The sequence below is a fragment of the Oratosquilla oratoria genome, chromosome 41, assembly GCF_046742065.1.
Source record: "Oratosquilla oratoria isolate Oo_2021 chromosome 41, ASM4674206v1, whole genome shotgun sequence".
Taxonomy (NCBI): Eukaryota; Metazoa; Arthropoda; class Malacostraca; order Stomatopoda; family Squillidae; genus Oratosquilla; species Oratosquilla oratoria.
Window position 1 is genome coordinate 38,218,048 of NC_134817.1, and position 21,932 is coordinate 38,239,979.

At 39.4% G+C, this 21,932-nt stretch overlaps 1 protein-coding gene across 6 annotated transcripts in view; it reads left to right on the plus strand.

The window, feature by feature from the left end:
• Positions 1 to 21,932, plus strand: part of LOC143021240 (3-phosphoinositide-dependent protein kinase 1-like) — a 44,434-nt gene that overhangs the window by 20,835 nt on the left and 1,667 nt on the right. For 4 of the 6 annotated variants that reach the window (XM_076178622.1, XM_076178624.1, XM_076178623.1 and 1 more), the window contains exons 7-14: positions 977 to 1,121; positions 1,988 to 2,094; positions 2,225 to 2,378; positions 5,196 to 5,292; positions 7,290 to 7,445; positions 7,950 to 8,094; positions 13,840 to 13,973; positions 14,344 to 14,496. In XM_076178622.1, coding sequence (XP_076034737.1) covers positions 977 to 1,121; positions 1,988 to 2,094; positions 2,225 to 2,378; positions 5,196 to 5,292; positions 7,290 to 7,445; positions 7,950 to 8,094; positions 13,840 to 13,973; positions 14,344 to 14,496 — 1,091 coding nt within the window. Of the gene's footprint in view, positions 1 to 976; positions 1,122 to 1,987; positions 2,095 to 2,224; positions 2,379 to 5,195; positions 5,293 to 7,289; positions 7,446 to 7,949; positions 8,095 to 13,839; positions 13,974 to 14,116; positions 14,324 to 14,343; positions 14,497 to 21,932 lie in introns of those variants that run through there. The other 2 variants (XM_076178628.1, XM_076178627.1) reach the window with 2 other exon arrangements.

Sequence of the window (21,932 nt, forward strand, 5' to 3'; positions counted from 1 at the left end):
CGCATATATATATATATATATATATATATATATATATGCATATCACAACAAAATAATGTTGTAGCACATTGGTAAAATTATACTAATGACCCACTTTCGGAGAAGAATAGGCGAAAGTAATAAGATCTGTATATTTTGATCACTATCTGTGATCTTCTTCAGATATGATTACAGAGTAGAGAAAAGCATGTATTAATACAAAAGTAGTGAGATGAGCAGGTAGGGATGGGGACTCAGGTCACGTGTCCGGCGCTACGTGGACATTGGTGGATTTTGCCCACAGTTAATGTAGAGGGTAGCAGCCTATTTATAGCCAAGGAAGTTATACAATCTGGTGACCATTGGCCATTGGAAATATTATGATTAGGAAAATTATTTATTAAAGAGGATTCTATTATTTTTCCTCTAAAACTGCATTTAGATTTGTAAATTGGGGCGATGCTGAAATAATTTACAAATCTAAATGCATTTTTAGATTCTGTCATATATTCTGTACCTTGTTTCTTCATCTTATAATTCCTTCTTTGTATCTGCACTGAAGATGTAATTATACGAAAGCGCTCTGCTTCGTTAGTTTACTTTTCCTAGTGGTTACTTACGCATATATGTATATATATATATATTTATATATATATGTGTGTGTGTGTGTTAACTTATATAAAACACTTCACCCTGTGACCATTCCTTTGAAGAACACCTTTTTAGTTAGGAATAGGTTTGGATCAAGACTTGCACCACTTGTCTGCCCTCACCAGCTTTTCATAATGTTTTTACATTTGACTTGTTTACAAGGCTTGAAAATTGATATAATTACATGTATGCTGTAACTTTTTTTTTTTTTTTTCTTATCGTAGGTATGGCAGACAGAACAATATAAAACATGAAATGATTTTAGGAGTAAATTTGAAACAGAAGTTATTTTGGGTGTTTAGAATTATGACTTCATATTTGTTTTCCTTAACAAATTGCTTCTCAGATTTTGTCATGTCCTATTGCAAGAATGGTGAACTTTTAGACTTAATAAGAAAAGTTGGAAAATTTGATGAAGATAGTTCAAAATTTTATTCTGGAGAAATTATCAGAGCCCTTGAACATTTACACTCCTTGAATATAATTCATAGGTGAGTATTTTTTTTTTTTTTTTAGTTGAATCATAATAACAGTCATTTCCTTAAGTATAGTGATAAAGTATGCACTGGTGGTGTGATAGGAAGCATGCTGGTCTCACAATTGCTTAGTTGGAGGTTTGAATCCCACACTGCTCTGATTCTCAGCAGTGACTGTTACTTGCCCCAACAGTCCCATAAGCACATAGGGCAAAGATGATGGCTTTGGGCACTGTTATGTGCCTCCTGGCATATGCTCCTGTCATTTATTTTCTTACACAGACAGTACTGCATGGTATGAGTAAGATGGCTGTGTGCAAAGCATTACTACATGATTGAAAACTAACCTTGACTCAAAGAGATTGCCAGTCACTTAATTTCTATTATCCCTCCCTAGATCTCTCCTTTAACACCTGTAATTTCACATAATTAGTTATTCAATTCATTGGGAGCAGAGTCTGAACAATAAAAAATATTTTGTGTCATGCATCTGTTGTGAATTTGTGAAGTAGTGGGAGATGGTTTTGTGTTGTGAGAGAAATTAGGAGAAACACTTTAATGTTCAGGTACAGTGTAAAGACATTCTATCTATGTATGTACCAAAAAGGCTTCTTCCCATTTACAAGGGAGATAGCCACCCTAGGCATGCACCCTCCCTTCAATTGTCGAACACCCATTTGTTTTCCTTTTAAAAATCTTTTAATTCCTTATGAACAAAAGTCATCCCCCTCCCACTGCCTTTATTTCATGTCAATGAAATATTAAGTACTTGATTGCTTATCCAACCATTACTATTATAGATAGGTTTTTGGATGTAGATCTGAAAGATGACATACCTGTCAATTCAAGATCTATATCTGTTGATCAATTATCCTTTGCAGAGATCTTAAGCCAGAGAACATCTTACTTGATGAAAATATGCACATTAAAATCACTGATTATGGATCAGGGAAGATATTGACTGCAGAAGAGATGGATGTTTCAGATGGTAAGTAAATGATGAACTATTTGCTTTGAAGATAGCAACTACTTACAGTTTTGGCAAAATAAAAGCCATTTGAGATGATGAACCACTTCATGACTATCAGCTGTCTTAATTTTTTCTTTTATCCTTGCAGATAGCAAAGGTCGAAAGAGCAGCTTTGAAGGAACACCTCAGTATGTTTCTCCAGAGGTTCTTGAGTCCAGCAGAGTTACCAGAGCTTCAGATCTGTGGGCGCTTGGTTGTGTGCTTTATCAAATGATCTCAGGCTATGCACCCTTTAGATCCACGTAAGAATAACTTTAAATCTAAAATGTCATATAGTCTATGAAGGCTGGTCATGTGATTCACCATGATCTGTTACCCTCCTGAATGAGATTTCAGAGTTTAGTTTGTAATGGTAATGCCGTGATTATATAAGAATTACAGCTCTGCATGTTTGCTTGTGATGTTAATGTTTATTGTAACTGTTAACCACTTCCATACAGTGACGCCTACATAGGCGGCATGAGGAGCAAGTGGGTACTTGATGTTGCCGATGTCGCCATCTTGATTATATTTATTGTAGTCGTACCTACATAATTTTCATTCTCTCTAAACTGGCTTCATCAGTTTTCTATGGTTATCAAAATACACGGGTGAAAGAGAACGAACGATTGAGCACTGACTTTATTTTTTATAATTATTATGACGCAACATCGCACATCGGGCAGCTAATGCTGCCAGACGTGCGATGTGCCCCATACTGAAGAGGTTAATTATATAGTAAGGGGAGCAAGTAAATGTGTGGAGGGTATGAAAAGTGTCATGAGAAATGGGTGTCAAGGGATGACTGTAAAGAGAAGACTGTATGAGGTAGTGATTGTACCCACAGAACTGTACATGGCAGAGACATGGAATTTGAAGGAGGCAGAGGAAAGGGAGTTGGGAGATAGGGTTGATGAAAGAGTATTTGGATGGTTTAGACATATATATATACCAAGGCTTTTTCCCCCTTACAAGGGAGGTAGTCAAAAAGGAAAAGGCATGAAATCACTCCCACCCATTCCATCCCTGAATACACTCCACACCCCTCCACCCTCCCTCTCATCTTAGCACCTCCCGGATGACGGGTCATCCCTGCACCTTGTCCACTGCCCTGGGTCAGAAGCAGTGCTGCAAGACACAGCACATCCACACCAAGGCCGCTTCATTAAATTGGCAACCCCCCCCTTTCCGTCCCCCCATGCATAAAGGAGAAGACGGGGAGAAATCCCTTCGAGCTGCGTCAAAATTTGCTCACACATACTACCTCACCCATTCCACCTCATGCATCACAACATCATCCATATACAACCATTCTCCATTCACCCCTGTCTTCTGTCCTCTTCCGTCCTTCCTCAACAGACATTCCCCTCTTCCCCAAAGCCCCCTTCACCCCATCCATCCACCTCATCCTAGGACATCCCCTCATGTTCACTCCCTCCACATCTGCCTTCCATACCTCTTTTACTAGTCTTTCTTCACTCATTCTTTCCATGTGTCCAAACCATCCTAATACTCTTTCATCAACCCTATCTCCAAACCCCTTTCCACCCCTGTTCTCCTCCTCACCTCCTCATTTCTCACTCTATCCAGCCTAGTAGCCCCCATCATACTTCTCAGACACCTCATCTCAAACACATTCAAACTCCTTCTCTCTTCCTCTCTTATGTTCCATGTTTCTGCCCCATACAGTGCTGTTGGCACAATCACTCCTTCATATAGTCTCCTCTTAGCATCCATTCCCAAATGTCTATTCCTCATTACACATGGAAAAAATGCGTGAAGAAAGATTAGTAAAAGAGGTGCAGAAGGCAGAGGTGGAAGGAGTGAATATGAGGGGGCGTCCTAGGATGAGATGGATGGATGGTGTAATAGGGGCATTACGAAAGAGAGGATTGTCTGTGGAGGAAGGATGGAAGAGGACAGAAGATAGGGGTGAATGGAGAAGGGTTGTGTATGGATGATGCTGTGATGCATGAGGGGGAGTGGGTGGGGGATGAGGGGTGAGGAAGTATGTATGAGAAATAATTTGATGCAGCCTGAAGGGATTTCTCCCCGTCTTCTCCTTTTCTGCATGAGGGGATGGAGAGGGGTGGTTGCCAAATTAATGAAGCGGCCTTGCTGTGAATGTGCTGTGTCTTGCGACAGTGCTTCAGACCCAGGGCAGTGGACAGGATGCAGGGATGACCCATCATCCAGGAGGTGCCAAGATGAGAGGGAGGGTGGAGGGGAGTGGAGTATGTAGGGGATGGAATGGGTGGAAGTGGTTTCTATGCCTTTTTCTTTTTGGCTACCCCCCATGTAAGGGGGAAAAAGCCTTTGGTATATGTATGTAGAAAGGAAGAGCAGTAATGTGTTTGGGATGAGGTGCTTAAGAAGTATGGTGAGGTTTTTAGGATAAATATAGTGAAAAATGTGGAAGTGAGGCAGAGAGTGGTTGTAGAAAGAGAGCTGGCAGATAGGGTTAATTAGAGAATACTGGGATGGTTTGGGCATGTGGAAAGAATGAGTGTAGAAAGACTTGTATAAAGAGTGAAGGGCAGGGGTGGGTGGGGTGAACTTGAGTGGAAGACTGAGAAAGGAGTGGATAGATGGGATGAAGAGGACCTTAGGTACAAGGGAAGTGTCTGTTGAGCAGGGAAAGGAGATGGCAAGAGAAAGGTACGAGTGGAAAGTGGTTGTGAATGGATGGGAAACTGATGTGGCCTGAAGGGTTATCTTCTTGACTGCATCATAATTTCTTAAGGTGCTGATTGGGGAGGGTTGTCATTTAATGAAGCAGCAGGGATAAAACAGCTTCAGCTGATTGGCTTTGCTATGGAGGTGTCATGTCTTGCTGCATTACTTTAAACCCAAGCAGTGGGTGGGGAACAGGGATGACTCTTCATCCATAAGGAGCTAAGAAGGGATGGGTGAAAGGTGGGTGTATGCCTTGACTTGGCCACCCCCTGATAAGGGGAAAGGGCTTTTTGGTGTGTGTATATATATATATATATATATATATATATATATATATATATATATAGATAGATATATAGATATGAATATTGTCAAGTATTAATTTTCCTCTTATTTTTTCACAGTAATCAGTTTAGGATTTTCCAAATGATTCACAAACTGGAGTATGAATTCCCAGATGGATTTTGTGAAAAGGCTAAGGATCTTGTACAAAATCTCCTCGTAAGTATTTTTGTTATTTTTTGTGAATGAGTAATAAGTGTTTTTTTAACCTCTGTGTAAATAATTTCTTTTCCATTGTATAGTTTATTAGTCTTTTGCTTTTATTTGATTTTCCATGTTTATGTATATAGCACAATCACCCCTTCATTCAATCTCCTCTTAGCATCCATTCCCTAATGTCTATTTTTCATTACACTCTTTAATCCCCCAAGGTATTTACTTGCTTCTCTCAATCTACATTTTACCTCCACCACTATAAATAATAAATTGCTCGAAACATTAGATTTATTTATTATAAAATACATACATACATATACCAAAGGCTTTTTCCCCTCTTACAAGGGAGGAAGCCAAAAAGAAAAAGGCATAAAAACCATTCCCACCCTTTCCATCCCTAATACACTCCACTCCCCTCCACCCTCCACCCTCTCTCTTATCTTGGCACCTCCTGGATGACGGGTCATCCCTGCATCTTGTCCACTGCCCTGGGTCAGAAGCAGTGTTGCAAGACATAGCACATCCACAGCAAGGCCGCTTCATTAAATTGGCGACCCCCCTCTCTGTCCCATCCCCTTATTATAAAATAATTTCTGTAAAATATATTGGCAAGGTTATGTAATAGAAATTTGGCTCCATGTAATTACTGAGGCGCCTCATACCTGGTTATGCTCTCGTTAAAATTTCCTGAACATTAAGTCCCCCAAACCAGTTCAGACTTTTTGTGTGCTGAAATTCTTCTCATGCACAAATTGTTGATCTATTCAGGCAATCAACATTACCTGCAAAGTGAGGCGGCTAGGCTAAATAAAGAAATTTCTGCACCCTCTTAACTTTCATTGCACATGTCCATCTTACTCTCAGTGTCTGGTTGTTTAATTTTGTGGGAAGTTGTGTATAGGATTAGAAAAAATAATATTGAATGAATAAAAAGTTTAAACATGACCTGGAATATTAACCTCTTGAATATGAGTCAGATTCTCGCAGGCAGCATCAGCTGCCTGGTGTACAATGATTTGATGATGCATCACAATACTCGCTTTATAAAATATAAAGTCACAGCTATATTACTTATTCTCTTTCACTCTGAATATTGATTACCACAGAAAATATGATAAAGCCAATCCACAAAATATGAGTCACTCAGCTACAACTACAAAATAAATATAATCAAGACTACAACTCTGGGTGGAATGAGTGGGAGTGGTTTCTATGCCTTTGTTTTTTGGCTACCTCCCTTGTAAAGGGGAAAAGGTCTTTGGTATATTTATGTATGTACAACTCTGTCATCTTCATATACCCACTCAGGTCTCATGATGCCTCCATAGGCGTCATTGTATGAAGGGGTGAAAGGGATCAGGACAGACATGAATGGGTATCAATAAGAGAAGAAATGGAATAGTAACGGTGATACTGCAAGATATATAGGATAATACAATGGATATGGATGATATCAAAGACAGTGATTGGGTTGTTGGATGGGTGTAAGATGGATGTATGCCATGATTTGGCCACCCCCTTGTAAGGAGGAAATGGGCTTTTGGTATGTATAAATATGCCATAAGAAACACTGTTGACTTGTGTTCAAGAATTCAGGAGTAAGAAACTTAATGGATCAAAGTATTTTTATTTAGTTATGTAAGTGCTAGAAGACTATCTGTTTGGGCTACATCATCCCTTCATCCTTTCACTTTTTTTTTTTTTTTTTTTTTTTCCCACTCATTTTTTCACTCTCCCCATCCTGTATAGAAAGCCTCCTTTACTTCCATCCATCCACCTCATCTTTAATCATCCTCTCAAGTTCTCTCCATCCACATCTTCATCCCAGTCTTTTTGGTAGCCTTTCTTCACTCATTCACTTATTCCTTGTAAAACTACTAAAAATGTTAATACCTGTACTCCTATAATATAATCTAAGGTCATCAGAATGAAGTATGAATATAGATGATGTTTTGAGAATCTTCCCTTTTGGAATCTCTTGAATCTTTTTCTTGTTTCAGGTTATTAATCCTAAAGAGAGGTTAGGGGCTTTAGACAGTGGAAAGACGTATACCAGTTTAAGGTCTCATCCATTTTATTTAGATGTCAATTTGGATACACTCTATTGTCAGAGTCCGCCAAAAATGTGTACCTTTGTACCAGAAAGTAAACAGGAAGTAAGTATGTTTTACTTATGTATTTAAATTTATCATTTATTTTGATTGTTTTTTTGTGGTAGTTGTTATTCATCACAACAAATAACATGACCCTCATGATAGGTAATTGTATAAATTGTTATTGTACAACAGACACTGAACTATAAGTAAACCTCCCTTACCCAATGAATGGCTAAAATGAAATATCTTTAACCTTTTAAATAGCAGAGGAATTTCCCATCCCCTCACATATACACATACCAAAAGGCCTTTTCTTCCTGATAAGGGGTGGCCAAATTAGAGCACACATCCACCCTAACATCAGAAACCCATATATAAATCACTAGATAAATATGATGATAGCCAGAAAAAGGTAGTAAGGGCATAAAACCTGATAAATGGTTAACTTACATTGTCTTTGCCAGAAATAGTGTTCGTGCTAATACTCCAAACTGGAAATTTATGGCTTCACTGATGCAAGATATTATTTTGCATTTTTATTTATTTATTTTATTTTTTTTACAGATTGACTGGGGCAAAAAGACCGAAGCTGGTCTTTCTGGCAATGAATTAAACTTAATTCTAGACCTGGATATTAAGGACAAACAAATAAATCAAACGAACAAGGCAGCTACTGGCAGTGCAGGTCCATTTATCACCAGAAGACCAGGTGGAGAATATATTCTATATATATTTGTTTATGTTACTGAATTACCATTAACCTAGTAGCATCCAGTGGTCCCTCTTAATGTGAATAAAATCTATCTCTATATCAAAAGGCTCCTTCCCCCTTATAAGGGAGGTAGCCAGCTAAGGCATGCACCCACTCCCATCCATCTCATGTCAGATGATTTTATTAAAGAAAAAAATATACATACATATATCCATATACCAAGGGCTTTTCCCCCTAACAAGGGAGATAGCCAAAGTAAAAAAGCATAATTCCACTCACATCCATTTCATCCCCACCCATTCCACTCCCATTCACCACCCCTCCCTCCCTCCATCCATCTCTCTCACCTTGGCTCCTCCTGGATGATGGGTCATCCCTGCATCTTGCCCATTGCCCCAAGGCAGAAGCAATGTAGCAAAACACAGCACATTCACAGCAAGACCACTTCATTTAATTGGCAACTCCCCTTTTCTGTCCTCTCATGCAGAAACATTAAAGATGGGGAGAAATCCCTTCAGGCTGCATCAAAATATCATTTACACATAACTATTCCCTAACCTCACCCTATTCCCCACCCACTCCCTTCCATGCATCACAGTATCATCCTCACACAGCTATTCTCCACTCACCCATATCTTCTGTCTTCTCCTTCCTCAGCAGACATCCTCCTCTTGCTCAACACATCTTTTACCCTATCCATCCATTTCATCCTCGGTTGCCCCCTCATGTTCAGTACTTCCACTTCTTCCCTCCACATTTCTTTTACTAATCTTTCTTTACTCATTCCATGTGTCCAAACCATCCCAATACTCGCTCATCAACTCTATCTCCCATCTCCTTTCCCCCCCCCCCACTCTTCTCCTCACCCCCTTCTTTTTCACTATCCAGCCTTGCAACCCGTACCATACTTCTCAGACATTTCATCTCAAATACATATAAACTCTGTCTCTTCTTCTCTTATGTTCCATGTCTCTGCCCCCCATACAATGCTGTTGCCCCAATTACTCCATACAATCTTTTCTTAGCATCCATTTCCAAATGTCTATTTATGATGTTACACCCATTTGTATGTTCACTGGCCAAGTGGGTTAGAGCTTTGTTACTTGGGGTGGAGGTTGAGACGATGATGATTCAAACCCTGCTTGGGGCAAGTTGAACTAAGGGCATGGTTCATTAAATTCCACGCTACAAAGTCCACTGTAAGGGGCACAGTCCTAGCCTCCTGATGGGGAGAGTTTGTGACATTAAACCAAGAGAAAAATATAATGTGAATAAAATTATCTGGCATTATCCTGGATAATATTAAGGTGACAATGGGCTTCAAAAGTTAATGGATGTCTAGATTAATTCAAAGGGCAAAGCTCATTAAATTCCATACTACAAATTCCTCTGTAAAGGGCAATGTCTAAGCCTCCTGATAGGGGGGGAGTTTTGTGACATTAAACTGAATCATATCATCATGGCTCCCAGGTAACTGGCACCAGCCACTGGGTAGTAGTAGTATCGTATGGCTTTCTTACACCTCCAACTTTGTATTTGCTAGCCAGTCTATGAATGTTTGATTTGCTTCATAGATAGTCTGGTAACCCCCAGGCACTGCTGTGATTGGGCAGTGCAGTACGAGATGGTCTGTATCTTGGGGTGAGTTATGACAAGATGGGCACATTGGGGAGTCTTTGTAGCCCCAGCGATGCAGGTTAACGGCTGTTTTGCCTTGTTGTGATATCAGCCTGTTGGCTTGTGTCCATTCTCTTCTGGTTAGGTTGGAAAATCCAGGTAGTATTTCGGTTGGGTCTGTTACTAAGTTTCCCCCAGTGGGTAGTTTCCTTATCCATTCTTCTTGCCAGGCTTCTTTTAGGTTGAAATTTTCGTTTTTTGTTTTAAAGAAAGGTTTTCTTTATTTTAGCCTTGTTATTATTGGGGCCTCCTCCATTATTTGTTTGAGGGGTTTATCTGCTGGAAGGTTGTCTATGCGTTGGTGTTGTTTTTGTATGGCATCCTCGCGTCGTATATTTGGTGGTGTTATGCCACTCATCGTTGGCAGCCAAATGAGTGGTGTTGGGTGGGTTGACCCACAAGTCACTTAACCTCGTCAGTACAAATCAAATTCTTGCTTGCAGCATCAGATGTATGATGATATGATGATGCATCACAATACTTGCGTTATAAAATATAAATTCACAGCTGATTTACTTGTTCTCTTTCATATGAGTAATAATAAATAGAAAACATGATCAAGCCTGTTCAAAGAATTAGAGGTCACTCATCTACAAGTACAAAATATAATCAAAATGCCAACACAGGCATCCTCACATGCACCTATGTAGGTGTCATCATATGGAAGAGGTTAAGGAAGAGATACTGAGTTGTTGTCAGGGTAAGGCTAGAGTGGGGCAGTGTTGAATGTGTTCATTGGCTTTGTCTAATGATTGCACCTGGGTCAATTTATTTCTGTGGCTAGGCCTATTCTTTGTTCATTAACTCATGCAGAATCAGTGACGTTAATTTAATGCGGCAACATTCAACTAGCTTGAGCATTGATGGCATTAATTTAACACTGCGATAGTTGCCATAACAGCTGCTTCCTGACTGAGTGTAAGCAAAGGCTACCCAAATTACATAAATATATAACTGATAAGGGTGGTACATACATACATATACCAAGGCTTTTTCCCCCTTCCAAGGGAGGTAGCCAAAAAGGGAAAGGCATAAAAACACTCCCACCCATTTCATCCCTAAATACACTCCACACCCCTCCCACCCTTCCTCTCATCTGAGCACCTCCTGGATGACGGGTCATCCCTGCACCCTGCCCACCGCCCTGGGTCAGAAGCAGTGTCGCAAGACACAGTACATCCACAGCAAGGCCGCTTCATTTAATCGGCGACCCCCCCTCTCCGTCCCCCTTTGCATATAAGGCGAGGACGGGGAGAAATCCCTTCGGGCTGCGTCAAAATTTACTCACACATACTACCACACCCCCCACCCCCCCGCCCATTCCTCCTCATGCAGTCACAACATCATCCATATACAACCATTCTCCACTCACCTCTGTCTTCCATCCTCTCCCTTCCTTCCTCAACAGACATTCCCCTCTTCCCCAAAGCCCCCTTCACCCCATCCATCCACCTCATCCTAGGACGTCCCCTCATGTTCACTCCCTCCACATCTGCCTTCCATACCCAAGTATGGGTGGTGGTTAAAGAAAATGGGTGGTTAAAGAAAATGGGTGGTGGTTAAAGAAAATGGAGAAAAGTGGGAGATGGGCTAGCTGTTGTTTGCGGATGACACTGCTTGTAGCAGGATCAGAGGAGGGATTGAGGAAGTTAGTGACAGAGTTAGGGAAAGTGTGTAAAAGAAGGAAATTGGAGATAAATGTGGGTAAAAGTAAGGTGATGAGATGTACAAGGGGAGAAAGTGGCACCAGACTGGAAGTGAGCATTAAGGGAGAGCAACTGGAGGAAGAGGATAGTTTTAGATACTTGGGTGCAAATGTGGCAGGAAAGGGAGGAGTGGGGTTGGAGGTGGAATGTAGATTGAGAGAAGTGGATTAAAAAGTGTAATGAGGAATAGACATCTGGGAATGGATGCTAAGGGGAGATTGTATGGAGTAATTTTACCAACAGCACTGTATGGGGCAGAAACATGGAACATAAGAGAGGAAGAGAGAAGGAGTTTGAATGTGTTTGAGATGAGGTATCTGAGAAGTATGATAAGGGTTACTAGGCTGGATAGAGTGAGAAATGAGGAGGTGAGGAGGAGAACAAGGGTGATAAGGGAGTTGGGAGATAGGGTGGATGAAAGAGTATTAGGATGGTTTGGACACATGGAAAGAATGAGTGAAGAAAGACTAGTAAAAGAGGTATGGAAGGCAGATGTGGAGGGAGTGAACATGAGGGGGTGACCTAGGATGAGATGGATGGATGGGGTGAAGGGGGCTTTGGGGAAGAGAGGAATGTCTGTTGAGGAAGGACGGGAGAGGACAGAAGACAGGGGTGAATGGAGAAGGGTTGTATATGGATGGTGTTGTGATGCATGAGGTGGAATGGGTGAAGGGATGGGGGGTGAGGTAGTATGTGTGAGAAAAATTTGATGCAGCCCGAAGGGATTTCTCCCCATCTGCTCCTTTACTGCATGAGGGGATGGAGAGGGGTGGTCACCGAATTAACGAAGCAGCCTTGCTGTGGATGTGCTGTGTCGTGCGACAGTGCTTCTGACCCAGGGCAGTGGACAAGATGCAGGGATGACCCGTCATCCAGGAGGTGCCAAGATAAGAGGGAGAGTAGAGGGTGTAGGGGAGTGGAGTGTTTTAGGGATGGAATGGGTGGTAATGGTTTTTATGCCTTTGTTTTTTTGTTACCTCCCTTGTAAGGGTGGAAGAGCCTTTAGTATATGTATGTATGTACTACTTCTTCACACGGCAACCTCACCAGACCCTCACTCCCTTCACAGAAACCTCACACGTTTCAGACTACACCCATCCCTTCATTCAACAAACAAGAGATTGGGGATGGGGGTTTTGGTCCAATAAATATGATGAATCACAACCATTGAGGTGTAGCTGAATGTTGTGATCCTACAAAATAGACAGCAAAGCTACCCATTTTCAAAAGCTGTCAACCCCTTCACCTCCATCAGGAGCTGCAGCCCTGAGGGGCTGACACTTGATCTCTGGACTGGGCCCAAGATCTCCTCTATTAACTTAAGTTGTATTTCTTACACTTTTTCATACATGTGGAGCTGACAGCCAGTGATTGCTCTTTTCTTCCTATCATTTACAACTAGTGACATAGAAACAGTCCCACACAGGTACAACATAGACAACAGCTCAAAGTTTCTTCTCAAAAAAATCTGTGGGAGGTTCTGAGGACCATTGTAAGCCACTCTGAGGCTGCAGGTTTTCCATTTAGTGAAACTCAAGGTGATGATTGATTGATGTAAATTCAACATATGAGTATTTTCTGTAATCTAAGACTTACCAAGGATTGTTGTTGTTGTTGTTCCCTAGACTGTCCGGTCAAGCAGTTCTGTCTCCCTGAGGAATGTCACAGCTGAAACAGGTTTTTTTCCCACAAACACATATAGAATGTACATTGTGTTGTTGGTGGGCTTGATTGTGTATAATGCAGTCTTTCATAATGTATTGTATGGAGTTAAGTGTTGGATCCTGGACAGTTATCTGCAATGTGGTTGTCCAGCTATGAGAAGAGGCTGGATGACCACATCACAGATAAGTCCAGGATGTAATTCTTAACCCCATACTATACACATTATGGAAGACTGTATTGTACATTATCACACATACCAACAACACAATAGGATTGTGAAGATAGGTTCTTGATATGTTGGGGGACTTGGAAATTTATTCTGAGACACTTGATTTTGCATCTTGCTTCCAAAATCCATTAATTGGGGGGACCATTAAATTGAGGAGCTAAGATAAAAGGGAAACATGACGTGGATGGGAGTGGGTGCAAGACTTTGAGTTGGTTGCCTCCCTTTTAAGGGTGAAGAAGCCTTTGGTATATAGATAGATAAATAGATTTGAGGGCTGAGTGTATTATGTTTCTGTGAATGAACTTAGGGTCAACCTGATGCCTGTGGCTACCTTGTGTCAGCAGATCTTTAGCAGGAGAGAATTGAGGCTATAAATTGATTGATGAAAGAATGTGGATTGTACAGAGAAGATTATGCAGTTTTTTCTTTCTTTTTCTTTTTGAAGACTATTTGTATTTTTTACAGCAAGGAAAAACATAGCAGATATATCACCAGAAGAATATGAAGAGAGATTAGCAAAGCAAAAGAAGGAAAACAAATGGCACTGCTTTGTTGAAGGAAATCTTATTCTTAAGCAAGGTCTTGTTTATAAACGAAAGGTATGGACTTATGGTTATGGAGCTATACATATATTTGTTTATGATTTATTATTTTAGTCTGTTCAGATTCTTGTTTAGGTATGGCTTATAGACTATGTATGAAAGAATTTGCCTTGTTTAAATATATTTTTTCTTGAATATAGTGGGACCAATGACATGTACCTGCATGTGGTGATTTTACAAGATGGACAGCAATGCTGTCCATTTGCAAAACCCTCCAACCCCATCACTTCCATCAAGAGCTGCAACCCTGAGGGGATGATCTCTGGACTGGGCCCAACTTCAACTGTATTTCTTACAACTGTCATTGGTCATACCCAAAAGAAATTTATATGAATACTTGCATGAATGTACTCATTCTATTTTTCAGGGCTTGTTCCCAAGGAGAAGAATGTTCCTCTTAACTACAGGTCCCCACTTATATTATGTAGATCCTGAAGACATGGTCCTTAAGGGGCAGATTCCATGGAGTAGCACAATAAACCCTGAACCTAAGGACTTCACAACGTTTCATGTTCATACAGTATGTACAGATATCCTCTGTATGTAATATAATTTTCTTTTCTCTCTCTCTCTGTCACACACAAACACACACACACACACACTTTGGTGAGAAACACAGACGTGAATGGACATGGGCAAACGGCTAGAAAACAAGCTCTTGTACAGCGCTTTTTAGTTAACACCTAGTTGTACTTATGAAAGAGAAGCAGTTGTGTTTATCTAGGGATCGAAATGGTAAAATAAGTTTCAAGTAAATAGTGTATTAAATACACAAAATGGAGAAAGAAAAAGAAGAAAGAAGAAAAAGTGAACCAACAAAGAGAGGTTTGGACATGAGCAGAGTTGAATCACCGCTGGGGCTAATACAAAAAAAAATATGCATGAATGATACCCCGAAATCAACTCAAAGGTGGGACACCAATGTTTTTTCAGGATTTCCAAAAGAAAGAGGATTATTAGGCAGAGGTTTACATATGGAAAGAGAAACTAGGTATAAAAATGTACTAAGAAATCAGGATGTTGCCGATTTGATGAAGGAATAAATAGATTTGAAAGATGAATATAGGGCAATGTACAGAGAGATAAACCAACTATAAAGAGCTAATGACGAGATAACAAAGAGCTTAATGATCTAAAAAACAAATTAAATATGGTCAGAAGTGATAACGAAAGAATGAAAAATGAAGATAAAGTAAAAATGAGGCATTGAAAAAAGAAGTCAAAGAACAAATACATGCAGTGACCAAGAAAGTAGGGAAAACAATTAAGGAGATGGATCTCCTAGAAATAAAGAATCGATGGAAGCTAGAACAAGAAAATCAGAAAATAACCTTTAAAAGAAATAGTACAACAGCAGGTAAAAGAAAAATGCTAAAGAAACAGTAATTAAAGTAATTAAAGAAAAGGAAAATGGGTAAGAGACACAGTGGATATAAAAAAAAATGCATTGTAGTTTATGGTATTAAAGATAAACAATGTACACAGATACCAAAGAGAAAAAGAAGAAATTGCAAAAAGCAATTCTGAAAGATACAAGAGGAAGGACAGATAATGGACAAAGAGATAGAAGAAGTATATAGAATGGGATAGTACTCTAGAAAAAAACAGTATAGGCCACTAAAAATCAACTAAGGTCTCAAATGATAGCTGAAGAAGTACTGTCAAAGGCAGCAAATAGTGAAAATTACAAAAATGTATAGATAAAAAAATGAGCAGTGAGGAAAAAGAGAAAGACACTTAGAAATGAAGCAAATGAAAAAAAAACGAGAGAAGAGCGGAGACTGAAAAGAATGAGTTTTTTGGGGGGGAGTACTGGACATGAGGCTGAGAAAATGGTACATCAAAAAGAAAAAAAAAGGGGGAATATAATAAACAAAAAAGAGAAGAAAAGAAAAAATTAAAAAAGATAAAGATAACATATACTAACAGCATGATTTCAGGACTAAGCGAATTAAACAACTATCTCAGTAAAGAAACCAGACATAATGGGAATTGTGGAGACAAAATGAAAAGGTCCACTACCACCAAATACTGTGGGACAAGGTCTATACAACCATTGGGCAAAAAATAGAAAGGAGAAACAGGGTGGAGTCATGTTTTTGACTTAAAGGTTTAAATGTGACAAAGTTAACAGGAGGAAAAAATAATGTGGAATTGATTATGATTAAAGTTGAAAACAGAGACATGAAAAGTAGAAAATTTATAGTAATATATGTGCCCCCAAAAACACAGTCTTGAACAGATAGTGATCATTCCAAAATGTTGGAAGATACAAAGAATGCATTAATCGAATTACTGAAAGGAGGAATCATAGTAATTATGGGTGACTTTAATTCAAAAGAAATATGTTGGGAAGAATCGACAATGAAAGGTGGAGAAGACCTTTGGGAAAATATTTTACTCACTGGGTAAAGAAAAATACCAGGCATAGAAACACTGAAGAACCGTCGAGACTAGATTTAATATTTACATCAGAGCCTGAAATTGTGGATAAAATGAAATGCAAGACACCAATTAGGAAGGGTGACCACATACTAATAGAGTTCGAACTAAAAGAACAGATTGATTTGAGAAGAAATGAGAAACATAGAAAAAGAAGACTAATGTACAATGAAACGGATTTTGAGAAACTCAGAAAATTCTTTCAAAATGCAAACTGGGAAACTTCTTAAATGAAGAAACAAAGATGAAAGGGAAATAGAACATATTAAAAGAAAATTATGAGGGAATAGACAAATACATACCAAAGAAGAAAAAAAGGGTGTACATAAAGTGCTGCTACAACAAAAATGTAACGAGGCTAAAGATAGAAGAGACAAAGACTGGAAAAGATGGGGGGAAAATGAGCAAATGGCAAATATACATAAAACTAAGAAATGAATATGTAAAAATACACGGGGAAGAAAAAAGAAACTATGAAATGGACATAATAGAAAAATGCAAGGACCAACCTAAACTATTCTACAGATATGTGAATGACAAACTAAAAGATAAACATGAAATAGTGAAACTGCGTCAAGGGAATAATGAATATATAGATGATGTAGAAATGTCTGAAATTATGAACAAACATTTTAAATCTGTATTCACAATTGAAAGTATACAAAATTGGGAGAGGACAGAAAGATCCCCCAGTGAAAGAAATAACTGACACAGAAGGAAATAAGGGACCAAGTAAAAAAACAACCTTGACATCAGAAAATCACACAGGCTGGATGGAATTGCAAATCTGTAGTAAAAGAATGTATAGATGAACTAATGGACAAAATACACAAGATAATTGATTTCTCATTCAAAGAAGGAAAAGTACAAGATTGGAGAAATGCAAATATTGTATCAATATACAAAGGAGGGGACAAGGAAAATCCAACTAACTATAGACTAGTCTCCCTTACAAACACAGTAGCAAAAATATGTGGATAAGTTATCAAAAGTAAATGGATTAAACATTTGGAAGAGGTGAATATACTAAATCCAAAACAATTTGGATTTAGATGTGGAAGATCATGTGCCACAAACTTGATTTCCTTTTACTTGAGGCTAATAGAAATAATGCAAGAAAGGGATGGATGGGCAGATTGTGCCTTCTTAGATTTACAAAAAGCATTTGACAAAGTACCACACAAAAAGCTACTAAGAAAAATTGAAATAATAGGTGGAGTACAAAAAAATTTATTGGAATGGATGGAAGATTTCTTGAATGGGAGAAAAGTGAGGATGGTACTTAGAGACAAGAACTCGACCTGAGAAGAAATGATAAGTGGAGTCCCACAAAGTTCTGTATTGGCTCCGATAATGTTTGCCATATATATAAAAATTACATGGATGAAGGTGTGGAATGTTATATGAACTTCTTTGCAGATGATGCAAAACTGCTTAAGAGAGTAAGTACAGAGGAAGATTGTAAATCACCACAAAAAGACCTGGGTAAAGTTTGGGAATGAAGTTAAAAGTGTGAAGTGAACTTTGACATCAAGAAATGTAGTATAATGGAATTTGGAAAAAGCAAAAATAGAATATAGGGACTATAGAAGTTGGGACAAAGGAAGTTGAAAAAGTTAACTCGGAGAGAAACCTAGAATGACATATGAACAAAAGATTGTCCAAACTTGAACTACCAACCCTGGAACAAAGAAGAGAAAGGAGATCTACTGACCATCTACTGAATTATGAAAGGGATGGAAGTCCTTGATAGAGATGATTTACTAAAGTGGGATAAAAGAAAAACAAGAGGACATGAAAAGAAACTTAAAAAGGATCATTATAGAAGAGATCTGAAAAAGAATAGTTTCCCACACAGTGTTGGATATCTGGAATAAATTGGATTAGGAAGTAGTGAGTGCAAAAATTATACAAGAATTTAAGAACAAACTTAATACTGAAAGATACAAAGACGGGTCACCATGAGCATAGTTCTCTTTCCGTAAAGTACAACTAGGTAAACACACACACACACACACACACACACACACACACACACACACACACGTGGCACAGTTGGTAGAGTTCCCGGCTAACACTTCGAAGGTTCATGTTTGAATCCCGCTCAGGGCTGAAATAATTTCAGTATCACTGTGGTGCAGGTTGTTACTCCAACTCTCGTGGGCGGGGAGTTGGGGATGTGTGTGCCTGTAAGGTTGCAGTATTACCCATAGATTGGTCATATATGAGCTCTTGAGCTCTCTTCCGGGAGGGAAATAGCTGTTGATCACGAGTCCAACACATGATCCAAAGACCGTGGTGGATCACACACACACTAAATGGCAAAACAGTGAGTGCCCAAACTATACAAGATTTTAAGAACAAACTGGATGCAGAGAGATACAAAAGCAGGTCACTACGAGCGTAGTTCTCGTCCCATAAAATACAATTACAACTAGGTAAATACACACACAAGAAAGAGACGGATGAGCAGATTGTGCTTTCTTGGACTTACAAAAGGCTTTTGACAAAGTACCACACAAAAAGCTACAAAGAAAATTTGAAATAATAGGTGGAATACAAGGAAAATTATTGGAATGTATGAAAGATTTCTTGAATGGAAGAAAAAATGAGGGTGGTACTTAGAGATAAGAACTCAAATTGGGAAGATATGATAAGTGGAGTCCCCCAAGGCTCTGTAATGGCCCAGAAAATATTTGCTTTTTATATAAATGACATGGATGAAGGTGTGAATATGAAAATCTTTGCAGATGATGTGAAACTATTAAAGAGAGTAAGTACAAAGGAAGACTGGACAAAGTCTGGAAATGGAGTCAAAAGAGTGAAGTGAACTTCAACATTAAGAAATGTAGTATAATGGAATTTGGAAACACAACAATAGAATCTCGGGACAATATAAAATTGGTACAAAGGAAGTTAAAAAAGTAAACTCTGAAAGGTACCTAGGACATGATGCCAGACAACCATGTCAACAAATTAGTCGGAGAAACTTTTAACTTATTAAGATCAATGAAAGTGACCTCTGACTACATGGATGAAGAAATGGTAAAGAAAATACTAGTTATACTGATAAAACCAAAATTGGAATGTCAGCGTCACTATGGACACCTAGTACCAAAAAAAACATAAGAAACTGGAAAGAATTCACAGAGCAATGACAAAGATGGCATCACCACTTTGCAATTTGACATACGAGCAAAGATTGGACAAACTAAATTTACCAACCCTGGAACAAAGAAGAGAAAGAGGTGATTTGATAACCATTTACAGAATTATGAAAGGGATGGAAATTCTTGATAGGGATGACCTACTAAAATGGGACAGAAGAAATACAAGAGGACATGAGAAGAAACTTAAGAAAGACAGTTACAGAAGAGATCTGAAAAAAGAATAGCTTTCCACACAGAGTGATAGATATCTGGAACAAAATGAAAGAGGAAACAGTGAGTGCTAAAACTATACAAGATTTTAAGAAAAAACTGGATGTGGAAAGATACAATAGCGGGTCACTGCGAGCATAGCTCTCCTCCCACAAAATACAATTAGGTAAATGCAACTAGCTAAATACACACACAGACACACACACACACACATGTGTATATATATATATATATATATATATATATATATATACATATATATACATATATACATATATATATATATATATATATATATATATAGTAAACCCTTAATATAATGGACAATATAGGGACAGGGGTCTATAGTGATATCCAGAGACCTGTTATATCCGATGGAAATACAGGACAGGTCCATTATATCCCAAAGTTTGTCTGGTATTAGAAATTAGTAGGATTAGAAATCACAGTAAACCCTTGATATAATGGATGTTATGGGGACAGGGGTGTGTCGTATATCCGAAGATCCGTTATAACTAATGATCCCTCACTATAACGGATGAAAATCCATTATAGTGAGGGTTTGTACGGTCAGATTTTTTGTCTGTTATATCCGATATCCGGTATATCGAGATCCATTATATAGAGGGTTTACTGTGTGTATATATATATATATATATATATATATATATATATATATATATATACATACATACATACATATACCAAGGCTTTTTCCCCCTTCCAAGGGAGGTAGCCAAAAAGGGAAAGGCATAAAAACACTCCCACCCATTTCATCCCTAAATACACTCCACACCCCTCCCACCCTCCCTCTCATCTGAGCACCTCCTGGATGACGGGTCATCCCTGCACCCTGCCCACCGCCCTGGGTCAGAAGCAGTGTCGCAAGACACAGCACATCCACAGCAAGGCCGCTTCATTTAATCGGCGACCCCCCCCTCTCCGTCCCCCCTTGCACATAAGGAGAGGACGGGGAGAAATCCCATCGGGCTGTGTCAAAATTTACTCACACATACTACCCCACCCCCCACACCCCCGCCCATTCCTCCTCATGCAATCACAACATCATCCATATACAACCATTCTCCACTCACCTCTGTCTTCCGTCCTCTCCCTTCCTTCCTCAACAGACATTCCCCTCTTCCCCAAAGCCCCCTTCACCCCATCTATCCATCTCATCCTAGGACGTCCCCTCATGTTCACTCCCTCCACATCTGCCTTCCATACCTCTTTTACTAGTCTTTCTTCACTCATTCTTTCCATGTGTCCAAACCATCCTAATATTCTTTCATCAACCCTATCTCCCAAATCCTTTTTCACCCCTGTTCTCCTCCTCACCTCCTCATTTCTCACTCTATCCAGCCTAGTAACCCCCACCATACTTCTCAGACACCTCATCTCAAACACATTCAAACTCCTTCTCTCTTCTTCTCTTATGTTCCACGTTTCTGCCCCATACAGTGCTGTTGGCACAATCACTCCTTCATACAGTCTCCTCTTCGCATCCATTCCCAAATGTCTATTCCTCATTACACTCTTTAATCCACCAAGGCATTTACTCGCTTCTCTCAATCTACATTCTACCTCCACCTTCACTCCACCTTTTCCTGCTACACTTGCACCCAAGTATCTACAACTATCCACTTCCTCCAGTCGCTCTCCCTTAATGTTCACTTCCAGTCTACTGCCACTTTCACCCCTTGTACATCTCATCACCTTACTTTTACCCACATTTATCTTTAGCTTTCTTCTATCACATACTCTCCCAAACTCTGCCACCAGCTTCCTCAATCCCTCCTCTGACCCTGCCACAAGTGCAGTGTCGTCCGCAAACAACAGCTGGCTCACCTCCCACTTTTCTCCATTTTCTTTAACCATCTCCAATCCCTGACCCACTACCCTAGCATTCACCTCTCGCACCACCCCATCCATGTATAAGTTGAACAGCCAGGGCGACATAACGCATCCTTGACGAAGTCCCACTTTTACTTCAAACCACTCACTCTCTCCATTTCTAATCCTGACACAAGCTCTACTACTCTCATAAAAACTCTTGACAGCTCCCAAAAGCTTTCCTCCTATCCCATAAATCTGCATAACCTCCCTCAGTGCCTTTCTGTCTACCCTATCATAA